The sequence below is a fragment of the Lipotes vexillifer genome, unplaced genomic scaffold (genome assembly GCF_000442215.2).
Source record: "Lipotes vexillifer unplaced genomic scaffold, Lipotes_vexillifer_v1.1 scaffold341, whole genome shotgun sequence".
Classification (NCBI taxonomy): domain Eukaryota; kingdom Metazoa; phylum Chordata; class Mammalia; order Artiodactyla; family Lipotidae; genus Lipotes; species Lipotes vexillifer.
In genome coordinates, this window is record NW_006797957.1 from 1,118,632 (window position 1) to 1,139,391 (window position 20,760).

Genomic DNA, 20,760 nt, shown 5'->3' on the forward strand with positions numbered 1-20,760 from the left:
TCTTTCCCTCATAGCATTCTGGCGGGAAAGGGTGAAAGTGTCCTGTGCCCCCTAGTAACTAGCCTAAAGGAAAACTACTACCCAAACACCAGTGTCCCAAAGTCTCTGATAAAGGTTCAGAACAAGCACTCAGTTAGCTGCTGAGGAATACAATGCTCCTTCAACATTGATTGATCATTGATTATAATAGGTCTAAACTCTCTATGTCACAATTTTCTCCCATATAAGAGGTCTTTCCCTCTCCCTTACCTCTCCTAGTTAAGAAAAAACACACACGCAAACGCATACACATGCGCGCACAAACATACTCACAGGATCCTGCAATAGCAAATCATTAGAAAGGACTTTGTAATGAAATTCAAGGAAGGGAGAAAAAAACCCTCTTCTGCATAATAACAAGTCAAAAACTGTATGGCAATTGACAAGAGGTTAACTCTTCCAGAATCCCAATGTTTGAATTTTAATATAGAATTTTCATATATTTTTATATATGTATAATTTTTTCCAAGGCCAATCATAAAGAAAGAAAAAAGCATGCTGCCACTCCAAGTGCACACCCCTCAGTGAATTTTCCCCTCTCCATTTTCAGGGTCTTCTACTTCAACTTTCAAAATTGGAAATAAAAACAAAAAAGATTCATACACCACACCAAAGTTTCAAAAATTAAAAGGTATCTACGAGAAATAACCAAGATCTGGACTTCAAAGCATATGGGCTGAGTCCTGCAGAGGAGGGGAGGCATGGCCAGGTGAGGGAGAAGCACGTCACACATTTGGGTTGAGAGGACTCCCACTCTGGGATCAGGGCCCTGTAAAGGACACAGCAGCAAGAAAGGCCAACGCTGGCTACCAGATTCAACTGGTAAAGACACGTTAGCTCTTTTTAGATTTAGACAGTTTATTGTTTACACTGGAAGCAAAAGAGTAGCCAAAACTCCAGCTCCTTGTCATGTTTGTTCCACACAACAAAAAGGATGACCCACTACAAAAATAGAGGCCAGAAGATCGTGACACAAGCTATGAGACATTCCATTGGTGCAGACCCAATTCTGACCTGCAGCTGAGGGAATTCCCTGGTGGTCCAGTGGTTAAGACTCTGCACTTCCACTGCAGGGGGCGCAGATTCATTCCCTGGTCAGGGAACTAAGATCCCGCATGCCACACGGGGCGGCTGTAGATAGATGATAGATAGATAGATAGATACATGATAAAATAAACTGCAGCTGAGTGGTTTTGGAGTCTGCAGCTCTATTCCGAAGTGGCAAGGCAAAAGACTATACATCATTAGTACCCCGAGGCAATGAAAAACTCAAGAGTGAATGGCCTTGGACCAGCTCATCACAGACCTTCCTTCCACTCGTGTTCTGGGAGAATAATAAGGTGTTCAGCCAAGATTCAGATTAGCTGTGGCTCAGGTCTTTGCCTGCATGACCTATGTAGATACGTGTAAGGTTGCTAGGGTGCCATGTGGAGTTGTTCCCCTACAATCTCCACGTAAGTTCTATCATGGTGAATTTTATGTAAAGACTCAAATAAACTTTTGGAGCTCTGTGAATACTCATTTGTATAAGACAGGAAGAAACCAATCACTTGACCAACCATACTCAGTAGGGTGAACCAGGGAGGCCCAGAATTTCCTGGCCTAGAGATCATCTGATCGTTAACCTGTATAGTATGCTAACCAAACCAATTTTTCTAATGGTCTTTCCTACCTTCAAGATAAGGAAATTAGTGACTGAATTATAGGGGTAATGATAGGCATCCTAGACTAATTAAGACAATATATATAAATATAGTACAGCGCATGATATAGAGCAGATGCTCATCAAATGATTGTTCCTTTCATTCATTAATTTGTTCATAATTTATTCATTCAACATATACTTTTTAAAAAGTTACTATCAGGGCTTCCCTGGTGGCGCAGTGCTTGAGAGTCCGCCTGCCGATGCAGGAGACGCGGGTTCGTGCCCCATTTCGGGAGGATCCCACGTGCCGCGGAGCGGCTGGGCCCGTGAGCCATGGCCGCTGAGCCTGCGCGTCCGGAGCCTGTGCTCCGCAAATGGGAGAGGCCACAACAGTGAGAGGCCCGCATAACGCAAGGAAAAAAAAAAAAAAAAAAAGTTACTATCAGCCAGATATTAAGTCAGATGCTGGATAGATATTGCTGAATAAAGTAGACAAGACTCAATTCCCTTGAAGTCTCCAAGCTAGTGAGGAAGACAGGCACACAATAAATATACATTCACAAATTATGTATGCTATGTGCTAAACAGGAAAACTATGTATTACACTAGACACACTGAAAGACAAAAAAATGTAATTTACATGATAACTATTACATGCCTAAGGAGCCTACATAACCTACTAAGGAGGACAAGATCAATAAGCTTTTAAGGAAAAATGTGTGAAAAACTTTTCAACTCCAGAATTTCTCTTTGGTTCTTTTTTCCAATTTCTCTTTATTAATATTGTCAATCTGGTAAAACATTGTTTTCATACTTTAATTCTTTAGACATGGTTTCCTTTGGTTTTTTATATTTATAAATACTAATTTCTATACTTATATTATAGATTGCATATCTATATTATATATAATGAATGACTTACAGTCTCTAGTAAGTGCAACATTTGGGGCCCCTCAGGGACAGTTTCTATACACTTTATTTTTCCTGGGTATGGGTCATACTTTCCTGTTTTTAAAGAATATTTTAAAAAATTTTATTGAAAACTGAACATTTTTTCTTTTTACTTAAGCCATAGAAGTTTATTTCTCATACATCTGGAGGCTGGATAGACAAGACGAAGGTGCTGGTAGGACTGGCTTCTGGTGAAATCACTCTCCCTGGCTCGCAGACACCTGCTTTCTCTGTCCTCCCATGACCTTTTCCTTTGTGAGAACACATTCCAGGTGTCTCTTCTGCTTTTGATAACAACATCCATCTTATTGGATTAGGGCTACACTGTTATGACCTTATTTAGCCTTAATTACCTCCTTAACAGCCCTATCTCCAAACAAAGTCACATTGGGGGGTAGGGTTTTAACATATGGATATTGGGGGAACACAATTCAGCCCATTTATACTAACCTCCCAGTTTGAAAACTGGACATTTTAGATAATATACTGCGATGACTCTGGAAATCAGATTTCCCCCACCCCCAAGGGTCTGTTGTTATTGCTTTTATTGTTATTGCTGCAACTGTTTGTTAGTTTAGTGGCCTTCCTGGACTAATTTTATAAATTCCATATTCTCTATAGTTGTGTAGCCACTGAATTCTCTGATTGATTAGCTTAGTGGTCAGCTAAAGATTTGTCATATGTGTCCTTAAACGCCTTGAACCAATAAGTGTTCCAGCCTTTGCTGAGAAGCTCTGTGTGTAGGTATGTTGGTACATGCCCTTGACACACAGGCAGTTTACGTCTCTGTCTTAGCTGTCACTTCCTGCTTGCACAGGGTCTCTAATCAGCCAGAGGTGAGAGACCAGGGCCCTCTTGAGTCTTTCCCAGGCATGCACACAGCCTTTCACATTTGTAGAGACTTTTAGACCCCCAAGAATATATCAGAGTTTTTAAAACCCTTGTGGACACCTCATTCCCCAGATCTGCCTTTTAAGTTTTGACCAGGCTCTTGTTTGCCCCCAACTGGTACCATAGCTTTATGATGTTACACAATTGTACTGGTTGTTTTTGACAAATGCCCTGAGTATGGGGCTCTTCCACAGATTAAACTCAAAGTCAGGATAAAAAAAATAACAGAAACAAGCCGTTCTAAGAAGGAGGATTATAGCAATAAACCCTACCTCAGGAAACAAGAAGAATCTCAAATAAACAACTTACATTTACACCTAAAAGAACTAGAAAAAGAAGAACAAACAAAACTCAAAGTTAGTAAAAGGAAAGAAATCATAAATATCAGAGGAGAAATAAGTGAAATAGAGCCTAAAACAACATTAGAAAAGATCAATGAAACTAAGAGCTAGTTCTTTGAAAAGATAAACAAAATTGATAAACCTTTAGCCAGCCTCATCAAGAAGAAAAGAGAGAAGGCCCAAATCAATAAAATCAGAAATTAAAAAAAAGAGAAGTTACAACTGACACGACATAAATACAAAAGATCATAAGAGATTACTACAAACAACTATATGCCCATAAAATTGACAACCAAGAAGAAATGGACAAATTCCTAGAAATGTACAATCTCCCAAGACTGAACCAGAAAGAAATAGAAAATATGGATAGACCAATTACCTGTAATGAAATTGAATCAGTAATTTAAAAACTCCCAACAAACAAAAGTCCAAACTAGACAGCTTCACAGGTAAATTCTACTGAACATTTAGAAAACAGTTAACACATATACTTCTCACACTACTCCAAAAAATTGCAGAGGAAGGAATATTTCCAAACACATTCTATGAGACCAGTATCACCCTGATACCAAAGCCAAACAAAGATATTACAAAAAAAAGAAAATAACAGGCCAATATCACTGATGAACATAGACACAAAAGTCCTCCACAAAATATTAGCAAATCAAATCCAACAATACATTAAAAGGATCATACACCATGATAAAGTGGGATTTATCCCAGGGATGCAAGGATGGTTCAATATTCTCAAATCAATCAATGTGATACACCACATTAACAAACTGAAGAATAGAAACCATACGATCATTTCAGTAGATGCAGAAAAAGCTTTTGACAAAATTCAACATTCATTTATGATAAACACTCTCCACAACGTGGGTATAGCAGGAATATACCTCAACATATTAAATGCCATATGTGACAAGCCCACAGCTAATATCATACTCAATGGCGAAAAGCTGAAAGCATTTCCTCTAAGATCAGGAACAAGACAAGGATGCCCACTCTCACCACTTTTATTCAACATAGTAGTGGAAGTCCTAGCCACAGCAATCAGAGAAGAAAAAGAAATAAAAGGAATCCAAAATGGAAAGGAAGAAGTAAAACCATCACTGTTTGCAGATGATGTGATACTATACATAGAAAATTCTAAAGATGCAATCAAAAAACTACTGAATCTCATCTATGAATTAGTAAAGTTGCAGAATACAAGATTAACGTACAGAAATCTGTTGCAGTTCTATACACTAACAGCAAACTATCAGAAAGAGAAATTAAGGAAACAACCCCATTTACAACTGCATCAAAAAGAATAAAATACCTAGGAATAAACCTACCAAAGGAGGTAAAAGACCTCTATTCTAAAAAAAAAGCAGATGGAAAAATATACTGTATTCTTGGATTGGAAGAGATAATGTTATTAAAATGATCATAACACCCAAGGCTATCTACAGATTCAATGCAATCCATATCCAAATACCAACGGCATTCTCACAGAACTAGAACAAATAACATTAGTATAGAAACACAAAAGACCCCAAATAGCCAGAACAATCTTGAGAAAGAAGAACAGAGCTGGAGGTATAACCTTCCCAGACTTCACTATACTACAAAGCTACAGTAATCAAAACAGCATGGTATTGGCACAAAAACAGATGCAATAGATGAATGGAACAGAATAGGGAGCCAGAAATAACCCCACATACCTATGGCCAATCAATCTACAACAAAGGACGCAAGAATATACAATGGAGAAAAGAGGGTCTCTTCAACAAGTGGTGCTGGGAAAACTGAGCAGCCACATGTAAAACAGTGAGATTAGAACACTCTCTCACACAATATATAAAAATAAACTCAAAATGGTTTAAAGACCTAAATATACGACTTGAAAACATAAAATTCCTAGAAGAGAACACAGGTGGGACACTCTGTGGCATAAATCATAGCAATATTTTCTTGATTCTGTCTCCTAAGGCAAAAAAAATAATAATAATTAAAAATAAATAAACAAATGGGACCTAATTAAACTTAAAACCTGGGACTTCCCTGGTGGCTCAGTGGTTAAGAATCCACCTGCCAAGGTAGGGGACATGGGTTCAATCCCTGGTCCGGGAAGATCTCACACGCTGCAGAGCAACTAAGCCCATGTACCACAACTACTGAGCCCATGTGCCACAACTACTGAAACCCGCGCGCCTAGAGCCCATGCTCCGCAACGAGAAGCCACCACAATGAGAAGCCTGTGCACTGCAACGAAGAGTAGCCCCCACTCTCCACAACTAGAGAAAGCCCGTGTGCAGCAACAAAGACCCAATGCAGGCAAAAAATAAATAAATAAATAATTTTTTTAAAAAAAAACTTAAAAGCTTTTGCACAGCAAAGGAAACCATTAACAAAATGAAAAGACAACCTCCTGAATGGGAGAAAATATTTGCAAATGCAACCGATAAGGGGTTGACACCAAAATATATAAATAGCTCATACAACTCAATATCAAAAAAGCAAGCAACCCAATCAGAAAATGGGCAGATGGCATGAATAGATATTTCTCCAAAGAAGACATATAATGCACATGAAAAGATGCTCAACATCACTAATTATTAGAGATGTGCAAATCAAAACCACAATGAGAATTACCTCACACCTGTCAAAATGGCTATCGCCAAAACATCTACAAATAATAAATGTTGGAGAAGATGTGGAGAAAAGGGAACCCTTGTACACTGTCGGTGGGAATATAACTTGGTGCAGCCACTATGGAAAACAGTACAGAGGTCCCTCAAAAAACTAAAAACAGAACTATCATATGATATAGCAATTCCAATACTGGGCATATATCTGAAGAAAATGAAAACACTAATTCGAAGAGGTATGTGCACCTCAATCTTCATAGCAGCACTATTTACAACAGCCAAGACAGAGAAGCAACCTAAACATCCATCAACAGATGAATGGATAAATCAGATGTGGTATAGGACTTCCCTGGTGGCGCAGTGGTTAAGAATCCGCCTGCCAGTGCAGGGGCCATGGGTTCCAGCCCTGGTCCGGGAAGATCCCACACGCCATGGATCAACTAAGCCCGTGCACCACAACTATTGAGCCCACGGACCTAGAGCCCATGCTCTGCAATAAGAGAAGCCACCACAATGAGAAGAGTACTGTGCACCGCAACGAAGAGTAGCCCCCGCTCACCACAACTAGAGAAAGGCCATGTGCAGCAAGACCCAATGCAGCCAAAAAAAAAAAATTTTTTAAGTGGTATATACATACAATGGAATATTACTCAACTGTTAAAAAGAATGAAATACTGTCATTTGCAGCAACACAGATGAACCTAGAGAACATTATGTTTAGTGAAATAAGTCAGACAGAGAAAGACAAATACTGTATGATATCACATATGTGGAATCTAAAAAATAATACAGGTACATGTATCCAAACAGAAACAGACTCACAGATATAAAAAACAAGCTTGTGGTTACCAAAGGGGAGAGGGAAGTGGGGAGGGATAAATTAGAGGAATGGGATTAACAAAATCAAACTGCTATATATAAAATAGATAGGGGCTTCCCTGGTGGCGCAGTGGTTAAGAGTCCGCCTGCCGATGCAGGGTACACGGGTTAGTGCCCCAGTCCGGGAAGATCCCACATGCTGCGGAGCAGCTGGGCTTGTGAGCCATGGCCGCTGAGCCTGCGCGTCCGGAGCCTGTGCTCCGCAACGGGAGAGGCCACAACACTGAGAGGCCCGCGTACCGCAAAAAAACAAAACAAAACGAAAAATAGATAGGCCACAGGGATGTACTATATAACATAGGGAATTATACTCATTATCTTGTATGACCTATAATGGAATGTAATCTGCAAAAATACTGAATCATTATGCTGTATATTAACGTAATATTATAAACCACCTATACTTCGATTAACTTAAAAAAATTTTTTTAAAATAAGCATCTGATGAAGATATCAACTTTCCCTTAGGAAGTCATTTTTGTGCTGTGATTAAGATGGGTAACTGAGTCTATATAACACTTCATCCTGGTGCATCAAACCAACACAGGACAGACTGTTCATAATAATGCAAACACAGGAAAACAATCTTTCCAGGTAATCATGAGAAATGCCTTGCAATGGGCCTCAGTGTAGAAAGTAAGTTGAGGAATTTTTCAATGCCAAACAGCAGTATCTTGTGTTATCTATTCAGGTTTTTTAATGATCTTTTGAAAGCCTAAGAATTATGTTGTAATTCCAGACTTACCACTATTGAAATTGTCTTTCACTCATATCAGTAATGAAAGTTAGCAACTAGAGACCTGTTTGATTGATGTTTGGATCCTTGGCACCCACCATAGGGCAAGGCACATAGTAGGGGTCTAAGTGATATTTGTTAAATGTATGAATAAGTAACTGTCTTATCTATGATCAGGTAGATGATAAACATAACAGATAAAATATTCACAGTTACAATTGCCTCAAAGCTCAGTTGTGAAAAAATGTAACTATTTGTTGATAACTCATCTTACCCTCTATAAGAGCCCCCATTTCAGATTATTAAAAGCTTTTACTCTAAAGTATGAACAAAAACTGGATATCTTCAATCACCACATTTATTCAAATTGACATCACATGGCTTCTGTTATGATACACTGAGAAGTCCACAGAATTTCTGCCCTGCCCCCGCAAAGAAAAGCATTATGAAGAAACATCACACAAACTCAAACTGAGGGACATTCCACAAAGAAACTTGTTTGTACACTTCAAAATGTCAAGTTATAAAAAATAAAGGCTGAGGAACGGCTCCATACTGAAGGAAACTAGAATCCTGACAGTATGCGATCCTGAATTTAATCCTGGACCTATAGAGAATATTTTGGAACAATCTGTAAAATCCAAACAAGGCCTGTGGAGTAGAGGGTTATATTATATCAATATTGATTTCCTGATTTTGATGATGTACACTGTGGTTATGTAGTACAGTAATTTTAAGCCAGAACTTTCACTATGACCTGTACATCATCAACAATTCCTGGCTTTACTGCTCATGTAGGTTAGAATAATGGGCAACTTGAAAATGAATCTCAGTTTGGTCACTTGCACGCAATTCATAATGAAAGGATTGGGAACACAGAGTAATGTGTTGACACTGAAAATGAGAATTCACAAAGCACAGTGAAAAGAATGTCAAGATGGTCAGTAAAGGAAATAAGAGTCAAAGACAGAGGAAGCATGAAGCATTCAAGTATGCAGTAAGAGCACTCACAAAGGCAGATATCCAGTTGGTCGTGGATTTGGGGTAGTAATCGAGGATACCAGGTATGAGAGGCATAAAGGAACATCTAGTCTCAAGCCTAACAGTTTCCATCATATTTGTCATCAGAAGACCAGTGTTCTGTTACCAGCTTCATTAAAAACTAATTATAAGTACTATTCAGCAATTTACAAAAGAACAAAATACTGATACATGCTACATGAATGACCCTCTAAAACATTTTGGGAAATGAAAAAATTCAGACACAAAAGACAACATACTGTATGATGCCATTTATATGAAATGTCCAGAAAAAGCTAAACTATAAAGACAGACAGTAGATTAGGGGTGGCCTGGGACTGGGGATGGGAATGGGGATTATCTGTAATCCCCATTTGATTACAGTCAACATTCATTTGTAATCCCCAAATTGAGGCTCTATGCCTTAATTTTCTCATCTGCTATTTAGTCACAACTACAGTACCTAACTCAAAAGGGCTCTTTGAAAATCAAATGAGATAATACAGGTTAAAAGTCTAGAACAATGCCTGGTACTTAGTGAGGGCTCAACATGTACACATACATGTCCAGCTTAAAAATTCAGAAAATAAAATGCATGAAAAAAGCAACATGCATGTAATAAATTATAAACATAGAGAAAAGTAAAAGTTCATACTTCAAAGATTCAGCAACAAACTATAGTTCATCCTAGACAACGCCTTAGTCAAGGTAAATAATTTAAAATACTTTGGGAGAACTTTTTAAATATGTATTGTACAATCAAGTATAAGAAGAACAAAGGAAACATTAAATATACTGTTATTTCCCTAATATTTACAGCCTCAATGAAGTATAAGGAAATGTTGAGACTCTTCCTCAGCCTGTAATCTTCTTACGTTGACATTTTGATGTGTGATTTCCTAATTACATGATTTTTCACATTTTTCCACATTTTTTTCTATACATAAAAGTCCTTTATTGAAAATGAGCTTCCATCTTACATTTTTACTCTATTAACTTTTTTATATAAAGAGAAGTCTGTTGTTCATCTTAACAATATAATCCTGGACCAAAAACTCTAGAAGTCAATACTGCTGAGGCCAAAGGCACTGACCTCACTGACATAGATACACTCTTCCATGTTTTCTTGTTCTTTAAAACATACGCTATGGTATTGGAGGCACCAAAGTTCTCTCTTCCAGGAGGTGTCAAATAATGATATAGATACTGCCTCCTGAACTCAGTCCTGTTCACTGACTCCTCCAGTACCGGTATACAAAGCGAAAAGTTGCTAACTCACCACTCCACCAAAGAAACAGTTGTTTAATTTTAATCTTTTGAAATAACTACTTAATTGAACATAACCTGCATATCTTTGGTTAAACTATTTTCTCACCAGCATCAACATTTATGTTCCCCTATTTATTATCTCTAGGACCATTTATAAAATGAACTTCTGTTTTCATTAATCTATGATTCCATAAGTATTCCCAGATAAAGTTCCTAACATGAAGAGAAAGTAGAGGCAAATTTCAATTATTTGATCAATTTTATCTCGTTAACTTTGAAAACAAACTTACTCTTTAAATTGCATTATAAAAAATACATTACTCTTCACATTAGTTTTACATGGAAATATATAATTATTTGAATATTTAAATATAGTTTCTCTTTAGCAAAAAAAAACCTGTCACTCAGAGCCCTAGTTACACAAAAAAGTTAAATGCACAAATCCAAAACACACTTCACACAACGTTGTCTACATACTGCACAATTTGGAACAATTATAGTAAACATCTATGCAAGATACTGAACAAGGACAAGATTAATAAAAATATTCACTATGGTTATAATTTGACTTTTTACTATTAAAAGAATTTAATGCATACTTGAATACACAAAAAACATCCAATTTTTACCTAATATGCAAATTAAGCCAAAACAAATTTTGACAAAGGGGCACTCTTGTATCCTACCAAATTCTGAAAGTTATTCACTATTTATTTAATTTCAATTATAACTTTTACAATTTCAAGTTTTCAAGCCTGTCTAAAATAATAATGATTATAGGAACTTAGTAAACATTTTCCAAAATGTTTAAAAAAAATCATCAGGACTATTTTATACTTTAATATAATTCAGATATAAACCTTTTCCTCTAAAAAAAAATGATACTTAGAAGTTTCCAATGTGAAAAAGGTAGTATTTTTTTCAAATTCAAGTTTTTGTCACTTGAATTATAAGAACTATTCTCTGTGCACGATGTAATCACAATAGATATGATCCATCATAATTACATGGTACATTTTTTCCGTATGATCTTCTGCTTTAAACTGATGCTAAAAGATGGCAGAATGCCTACCAACAATACTCAAGGGAATTATGTGTCTACTTCACAAGGAAAAAAGACACCAATACCCACAAATAGAATATTTTTATGAATTAGCTGCTTGTTTACTTCCTAATCAGCAGGACAGTCTTCTTTCTAAATTCAAATTGGAGGATTATTTTAAACTAGTGGTTTACAGGTATTTTAAGAAAGGAAATTAAAATATTTGTATATGAGGCAAAGTTGAAGTTGCTTTGCAACTAAAAATATAAACGTTTGTCCATTTTTTTCAATATCATTACTGTTTTAAATTTAGAAGTACAGAAATTACAACGTAACACCATAACATACCCACAGGTTCAATAATGGCCCCTGAAATAAAACTACATTTAGAAACCAACTGTTACACTATACTTAATTCTAAGATAACAAATTTTTATCTCTGAAATCATGGTACACTGATCTAGTTTCAATAAAATATGGTTTATACAATGTAGTAGCTGAAATTCATGTTTCCCTTTAACATCAGTGATAGAAAAGGATCCAGGATCCTTGGCTTAACAGGATAATTATCTGTACCAGCTCAACCAGTATCCCTGAATAAAGGATCTAAAGATTTTCTGAGTACCTCAGACCTAAACTGCATATCTTGACATTTTTATGAGAACTACCAAAATCAGTTAGCAAATTGAAGGAAAGCCAAACCAATGCACAAATACAGTTTTTCACTTGCAAAATGGGCCACCACTTAAGTTATCAGTTTTATTAGATCTTTTGAATTATTAAGATTATAACTTATTAATAACAACAATTAATGATCTGCCCAAATTACCAAACCAGTCATTTCAGTTCAAGCTATTAAAAAGGATATGGAAACATCTAAAATATTTTTAAGAGATAAGGCCATAACATAACTGGATTCTCACATTAAACCACCGACCCTTCAGGTGGAGGGGAAAAAAGGTGGTAGAAAAGCATAATCACACTGGCAAGATCATTTTCCCCTTAAGGTCTAATAATGCTAAGGAAAACCTACAGAGATTGCATGTACGCATGTGTCCAAATGAGGAAAGTTAGATACCTGCAGATTCAGTTTAAATGAAGAAGGAAGTGTTTGTTTTATGTATGTAAAATCACCAGGCAGTTTTTTAAACTGGATTAAAGTTTATGAAATCTCATTCTCTGGAATGCTTTTAAAAGAAAGATAAATTATATTTTGTGTGTGATTATTTAGGTTAATCCCACTCAAAAGCTGAGATAATCTATTAGAGTTTCTTCTTTTTAATTATCCAGTTAGAATATGATATTGACAATGCCACTCTGAAACACACAGAAAATAACTACATATTCATTTGTTCCAATTTTTAAAAAGTAAAAGCATTTTATGTTTGCCACATCCATTCTTGCAATAATATAACCTGCTGACATGAGAGACACAATCATAAAAAATAAATAAGAGGGACATGATTTGAGGGAGAAAGTTGTATATACTGTGCTAAATTATGTGATATAAATTAAGATGAAGCTCTTCCACAGCAAATGGACAAAGGAAGTTCTTTAATTTAAAAGAAAAGGACCCTAAACACTAACTTTAAATTAATATAAAAGTTCTGAAAAATAAGTCTATAGCAAAATAGTTGAAGGTGCATTTTTTTCACCAAAGTTAGGAAAGCTATGTACACTAGGTACCAAATATATTTTCAATTGAAGTACTGAATCCTCAACTAGCCCTTAATAGAAACACCTCTAGTTTACCTCATTACCTCACAATTTGTTAGAGAGCCGTGTCCTCATTCTATCAGAATATGGTATACCAGAATACAAACTTCTCAAAGCATATGTTCTAACAGGTCTAGAAGGCTTTCTTTGTTGTCTTCTAGGGCGTTTTTTATTACCATTCTTCTTACTTCCTGCAACAGCAGAAGAGCCCCGCACAGGTTGCTTGGGAGAAGAGCTTGCTATAGCTCTTGACTGCTCTTCAGCTCCAGCTGATGGAATCGAGGCATTTGAAAGAATTTTAATTGGTCTCTTTGCCTTCTTTAACCTACTGACATCAGATGTTTTCTTCTTAAGATGCATCCTAACAAAAGTGCTCCTGGACCGATATTTGTGACGCAAAAAAACAGAGTATTTTGGAATATACTTTTTAATTATATCACTTAGTTTGGTCTGAATCCAAATCGACCGTTTTTCTGAAGCAATTCTGGTTTTTTGCTGGGGAATAACTGGTCTACAATCTTCTTTGGGAAAACCTGGCTTATTATTAGTTGTCACCTTCCTTCTCTGAATTTTCCTTTTACTTTCCAAAAACTTATTTCTAATTGATTTCAGAGAAATTTTGGCAACATCATGATTTAAAAGAGTTGACTGGAAATTACTTTCTTTTGAAACCTCACTAGAATTCAAAATCTTGGATTTTTCCAGAAACACAGATTCACTGGCCTCCTGATGTGCCATTAATTCATGTCCTACTGACACTGTCATAAAAGGTGCCGAAGCAGAGCTTTGTACATAAGTATCATCTACTCCTGCATTAGAATTTAGGTGGCTAAAATGAATTTCCACACAGTTATTCCTGTCAGGCCCTGGTACTTCTATGTTCAAAGAAGGATCAATTACAATCTGCTTATTCAATGGGTCATAACAATGAAAGGAACTCTGGTTAAATTTGTACTGTATGCTAAGATCCCAATTATTTCTACTACCGTGCCTCCTTTTAGAGAAGTTGTTGGATTCACCTTTCTTCAGCTTAATATTTGAAGAAAGAACATAAATTAAGGCATTTGATTGCAAAGGCTTCAAAACTGTAATACATGATTCAGGAAATTCAACTTTTCCAATTTTTACTTTCTTTCTTGCTTTCCTGTCATTCTGTAAAAGTAAACGCTTCCTTACTGGAGAGTCTTTCTCTTGTCCAATTATTCTTCTTTTTGTCCCTGGGTGACTTGCGAAATTGGTTTGAGTTCCATGGCTGACTTTTATAGCCTGGCATGGAGAAGCCACTCGGCATGTTTGTTCAAAATGCTTCTTTGATGAAGGATAATGGCTAGGTTTATCTAAGGCCACTGAAAAGTCATCAATATCTGAAATACCACCTGCATTATCATCACAATCCGAAAGAACTTGAATTGATGTAGTGTCCTGATTGAGGTCAGTCCAGGTAATCTTTTTTCCTTCATTCGATTTTTTTTTTTTAATTTTCCTGGTCTCACAGTCATCATCAAAGTAACAGTGGAAACGACCTTTCTTAAATTCCTTCACGAGAGCATTAATTTTCACGTCACCTTCTCTCATTATCTGAGACCACGTTTTCCCCACAAATGAAGGAGGGACATGAGGCAAGCCTTCAAGAACTGGTTCATCAGGATCACCTTCTATGACTTCCTTTGCTTTTTCCAGGTTCCGTACAGAATCAACCATGGGAACAGAGCCTGAATAGGAATTATGGTTTGTTTCTTTCAGGTCAAAAGACATCTTCTCAAATAGGTCTATTTTATTAACAGCTTCTTGAGGCTGGTCATTGTCAGACTGAAGAGAGGGATCACATTGAAAATTCTTCCCAGAACCACAAGGTTCACAGCTCATACTTTCTAGATCGGTATGTTTTAACTTCAAAAGGTTTCCTTTATCAGGCATTTGATGAATCACCAACTCAGGAGACTCATTACAATCCATTGCAGAAACACTAGATTCACAGTTCTTATCTTTTAGGCCAATATTTTCGACATCTTTCCGAAGGTTGACTCCTTTGTTAGCCTTCTGGCGTTGCTGAGTCACTGGCTGAGAAGTCTCCTCCCGTTCAAAATTTCTTTTAGGACGATTAGATTTACATCTCTTATCTTTGGGGTCAATATATTTGGCCTTTTTTTTTCCAGGCTCTTGTGACTGGGAAGTCATGCACTGATGAGAGCCATCAATTTGAAAATTTAGTTCAGAACTGTAAGGCTCACAGCTTGTCTCTTCCAGAATAATATAGTCTTGCTTCTGGTTTACTACTTTAAAGGTCTTTTTGGAATGGCTTGTCACTGATTGAGGAGAGGCTTCACAAACATATCCTAGTTCAGAATCACAAGATTCACAGTTCTCATCTTCTGGAACAAAACTTTCTGCATTTATACAGCTGATTTCATTGACAGTCATCTGAGGTGAGTCAATCACTGGCTGAAAATGGACATCAGAATCTGAAATCATTTCACAATCATTATCACTGGTCATCAGGTCCACAAATAGCACCTTCTGAAGATCTGTTTCTTTGTCTGACACTTGAAGTTCATTTATCACTATTTGAAGAGGAACATCAGAATCACACATTATTTCAGAATCACTAGGTTCACTGACTCTTTCTTCCATGCCAAGATGCTTTTCCATCTGAAGGTTTACTTCTTTGCAAACCACTTGAGGTTGGTCAACTTCTAACTGAAGATGAACACCAGAATCACATTTTATTTCAGAAACACTAAATTCACAGTTCTTATGAAGGTCATGATCCTTCTCTTGCAAGTTTATTTCTTTGACAGCCACAGGAGAATGCCCAGCTATGAAGTCAACATCAGAATCATAACTTACTTCAAAATCACCTAGTTTATATCTCTTATCTTCCAGGTAAATATGGTCTTCCTCCCAAAGACCTGTTTCTTCAACAGCTTTTTGAAGCTGTCTAGTCACTAACTGAAGGGGATCATCAGAAACAAAACTTATTTCAGGACCACAAGGATCATTGCTCTTATCTTCCAAACTGGCTTGTGGCTCTTTCAATATGTGTGGTTGCTCAACCACTGATTGGAGATGGGCACTTGAAACATAAATGACTTCAGAATCATTGGGTTCATAGCTCTTAGTACCCAGACAAACATGTCCCTCCCTCAGAAGATGTATTTCTGGAATAGCCTCTTGAATTTCATTAGCCACAGACTGAAGAGGTTCATCAGAAACAAAATTTATTTTTGAATCACTAGGTTTGACAACCTTATCTTCCAAGTCAACATCCTCCTCCCAAAGGTTGATCTCCCTAACAACTTTAGTTTGGCCAGCCACAGACTGAAAAAGGACATGAGAATCACACACAATTTCAAAACACTTAGATTCATCTCTTTTATCTTCCATGTCAACTTCATCCTTCCAAAGGCTTACTTCTTTAACAGTTTCTCTAAGCTGGTTGGCCACTGACTGACGACGGTCAACAGAATCAAAACTTATTTCAGAGCCACAAGATTGATTGTGCTTATCCTCTAGCTCAGTATGCTCCTGCTCCAAAATAGTTATCTGAGCATGATCAACTATTGACTGAACCAAGAGATCAGAATTCAAACTCATTTCAGAGCTACTATATTGGCTGTTCTTATCTTCCAAGTACACATGACCTTCGTTCTTGAGGTTTATTCGTTTAACAGCTACTTCAGGTTGATCAGACACAGACAGAAGAGAAACATCAGAATTATGTATTAATTTAGAAGCATTAGGTTCATCAACCTTATTCTTCTGGCCCATATCCTCTTCTTTCCACAGGTTTGTTTTTTCAACCACTTCCTGAAATTGTTCAGTCAATGGCTGAAGAGGGTCATCAGAATGAAAAGCTATTTTACCATCACTAGATTCATTGTTTGTATCTTCCAGATCCACATGTTTTTCCTTCAAAAGGGCTAGTCGAGGTTGGTCAATGACTGAATGAAGAGGGGTATCAGTACCCAGTTTTTTTTCAAAACCTCTAGGTCCAGTACTTTCATCTTCTGGGTCAACATGGTCTGCCTTTAAAATGGTTATTTGAGGTTTTTCATTCATTGACTGAAGAGGGACATCAGAGTCCAAAGTTATTTCAGAACCACTATATTTATCACTCCTGTTCTCTAGAACAACACGTTTTTCTTTCTGAATATCTATTTCTTTAACAGCTATTTGAGTTTCAGTCATTGAATAATCAGAATCTGAATTTATTTCAGAACCACTAAATTTAGCACTTTTACCTCTTAACTTAGCATGCTTTTCTTTTTGAAGACATAGTTCTTTAACAACCACTTCAGGTTTGTGAATCACTGACTGAAGAGGGATACTGGAATCCAAACTTGTTTCAAAAACACTTAAATCATTACCTTTATCTGCTAAATTTACATATTCTTCTTTTGGGTTTACTTCTTTAATAGCTATGTCAGGATCATGAGTCACTAAATGAAAAGATATATCAGACTTCATACTGCTTTCAGAAACAACAGGTACATTACCCTTACTTTCTAAGTGTATAATCTCCTCTTTCAGAAGGTTTCTTTCTTTAATGGGATCTTCAGAACATCCAGTCATTGAACGAAAAACATCATAATCAAAACTTAATTCAGAACCACAAGGTTCATTTTCCTTATTTTCTAAGGGTGCCCACTCTTCTTTCTGAGGATTTAGCTTTTTAACAGCTTCTTCTGGATGGTTAATCACTGAGTGAAAAGGGATATAAGAATCCAAACTTATTTCAGAACCGGTGGGTTCATCATCCTTCCCTCCTAAGTGTATATACTCTTCTTTCTGAATGAATGTTTCTTTAGCAGCTACTTCAGGTTGATAAATCCCTGAATGAAGAGGTATATCAGAATCAAAAGTTATTTCAGAAACACAAGATTCATTACTCTTATTTCCCAGATCAATAGACTCCTCCTCATAAATGGCTACTTGAGATTGGTCAACTACTGAGTGAAGAGGAATATCAGAATCAAAAGTTATTTTGGAGCTAATTGACTCAAAGCTCTCATCTTCCAGGTTAATGTGCTTCTTTCTTATTTCTTCAACATCCAGCTCAGTATACTCAGTAACTGACATAAGAGGAGGATCGGAATCAAAACTCAACTCAGAACTGGAGCACCCATAGCTCTTAACTTCCATATCAACATTTAACGCTTTCAGATTTATTTCACCACAATCCCCCTGAGGTTGATCATTAGCTGATCGATAAAGAGAAGCATGAGAATCAAAACTTAGCTCAGAAATGCTAGATTTAACACTCTTATTCTCCAGGTCAAGAGCTACTTCCTGAGCCTTTACTTCTTTAACTGCCACTTGGGATTGGTCAGGCACTAACTTAGCATCTGTTTTCATCAGATGAAAATTCATCTCAGGACCATGAGACCCACAGTTCATACCCACAACGTCATTCTTCTCTTTCAGAAGACAGATTTCTTCAACGGCCCTCTGAGGTTCATCAGTCATGGTCGGAAGAGAGACATCACAATCAAGATGTGCTTTAGCACTACTAGGCTTACGATTCTTATCTTTCAGATAGGCAAGCCTATCCTCCAGGTTTCTTTCTCTGACAGCCAGTTGAGGATGGTCAACTACTGACTGAAGAGGAACATCACAATCAAAACTTGTTTCAGAACAACTCGATCCATAGTTCTTATCAACCAAGCTAATGTGAACCTTCTTCCAAAGTTTTGTTTCTGTGACAGCCACTGGGAATTGGTCAACCACTGACTGAAGTGAGAAAACAGAATCAGCACTTATTTCAGAGCTACTAGATCCATAGTTCATATCAACCAAGCCAACGTGTGCCCCCTTGGGAAGGTTTACTTCTTTTTCGGGCTGTTGGGGGTAGTTATCAGTTGACTGAAGTGAGGCATCACAATCAAAATTCATCTCAGAATCACTAGATTCATAGCTTTCATCAACCAGCCTAATATGCATTGCCTTCTGAACACTTACATCTTTAACAATTACTTGAGTTTGGTTGGAAGTCAACTGAAGGGAGCCATCATAATCAGAGCTTATTTCAGAAACACAAGATTTATCGTTCTTATACTGCAAGTCAGCATGTACTTCCTTTAAGAGGTTTATTTCTTTGGCAGTCACTTTAGATTGGTCCGTCAGTGAATAAAAAGAGGAACTGCCATCAAAACTCATTTCAGTACCTCTTGATTCACAGTTCTCATCTTCTTGGTCAATTTGCTCCTCCTTCCAAAGGTCTAGCACAGCCTCTTCATGGTGATCAGATGCTGACTGAAGATAGCCACCAGCAAACTTCATTTCAGAACTCACTGAGATCTTCTGTTCCAAAAAGGCGGACTTGTTAAAGACCAAATGCTTTCCTTCTTGGGTATGATCCATATTAGGAAAGAATTTCTCATGGTGCTTTGGAATGCCATCTTCAAAGATTCCTTTATTAGACGGCATGTCAGTTTTATTCAGGTTGACTGCTGGGTTTACTGTAAATCTGGAAAGAGATTCCAATTTTAAGAAGCCTTCAGCACCCACAAATTCATGGACTTTAGAGCCAGTTGACAAAGTTTTACCCTGAGATTTTACACCTTCCTGTATAACCAATTTATCTGAATTTATACATAAAGATTTCCTGTTTGATTCTTTAGGTTTCTGATAAGTTACTGAAGAAGTTTCTGGATGGGATGATAGCATAGGGTTTCTAGAGCCCCTGTCTAGCTGTTTAAAGTATTTGTCAACTTTGTTTGGGTCACATTTGTTAACTGAATCCAAATGGGATCCTAGTGGTAACCCAGTAGTAGCATTAGTTGTAACTGTTCTTTCATGAGAACTTTCAGGTAAACAACTAACAGGAGCATTAGAAACCACTGATGAATATATTACGTTTTGTCTATTATTTGTAGCATGACCAATACCAACTGGATTAAATTCTTTCATACTGCTCCCAATTTTATGAATGACCTCCAAGGGCTGCTGCTGTCCTTTCTCCAGTTTTTGAATAACTGATGGTCGAATTGAAACACTCTGTATATATTCCCGAGATTTACTAGGTTTAGAATACAGCTCTTCAACAGGTTCAAAAGCCTTGGAAGACACCTCTTCTCTGACTCCAGTAGCATCCTCAGTCATTATTTCAGGAACAAAATCGTCATTCGTAACCACTCCAGAAGGTGACACAGTAGTCATATGAAGTCTCTCATTTTGCACTGATCTACAAAGCAAGGGGAAAAAAATCCATAAAAATACTCTAACATCTGTTTAAGATTTTTATTAAATGCATAATAAATGTTATTTTCTTCCTACCCTGGGCAAGATTCCTAGAAGACAGAGTCTCAAAATAAAATTAATTTTGTAACATTTGGCTAAGAAAAGAAAGGAAGGCAGAATCATAAAATCAAACAAGTTGGAAATCCCAAAAATTTTCCATCTGTATTTGTGTGTGTTTAAAATTAACAACTAAATCAATCAATCAATCAATCAATAAATAAATAAAATTGACAACTAAATCACAATCCGTATTTCTACTCATTTTAAACTAATTTTACAACAAAAAAAGCCCTCCAAAAATGTAACCATTAAAGGTTAAAAACCACTCTTTCTTTTTTTTTTTTTTTTTTTTTTTGTGC

General features: G+C 36.8%; 1 protein-coding gene across 1 annotated transcript in view; it reads right to left on the reverse strand.

Annotated features, from left to right (window-relative positions):
- Window positions 1–13,189: 13,189 nt before the first annotated feature.
- The window catches only part of ZDBF2 (zinc finger DBF-type containing 2), an 18,595-nt gene continuing 11,024 nt past the window's right edge, over window positions 13,190–20,760 (reverse strand). The window contains 3 exon segments of the mRNA XM_007470007.1: window positions 13,190–17,071; window positions 17,189–17,535; window positions 17,665–20,345. Of these exon segments, the coding sequence (XP_007470069.1) occupies window positions 13,190–17,071; window positions 17,189–17,535; window positions 17,665–20,345 (6,910 nt within the window).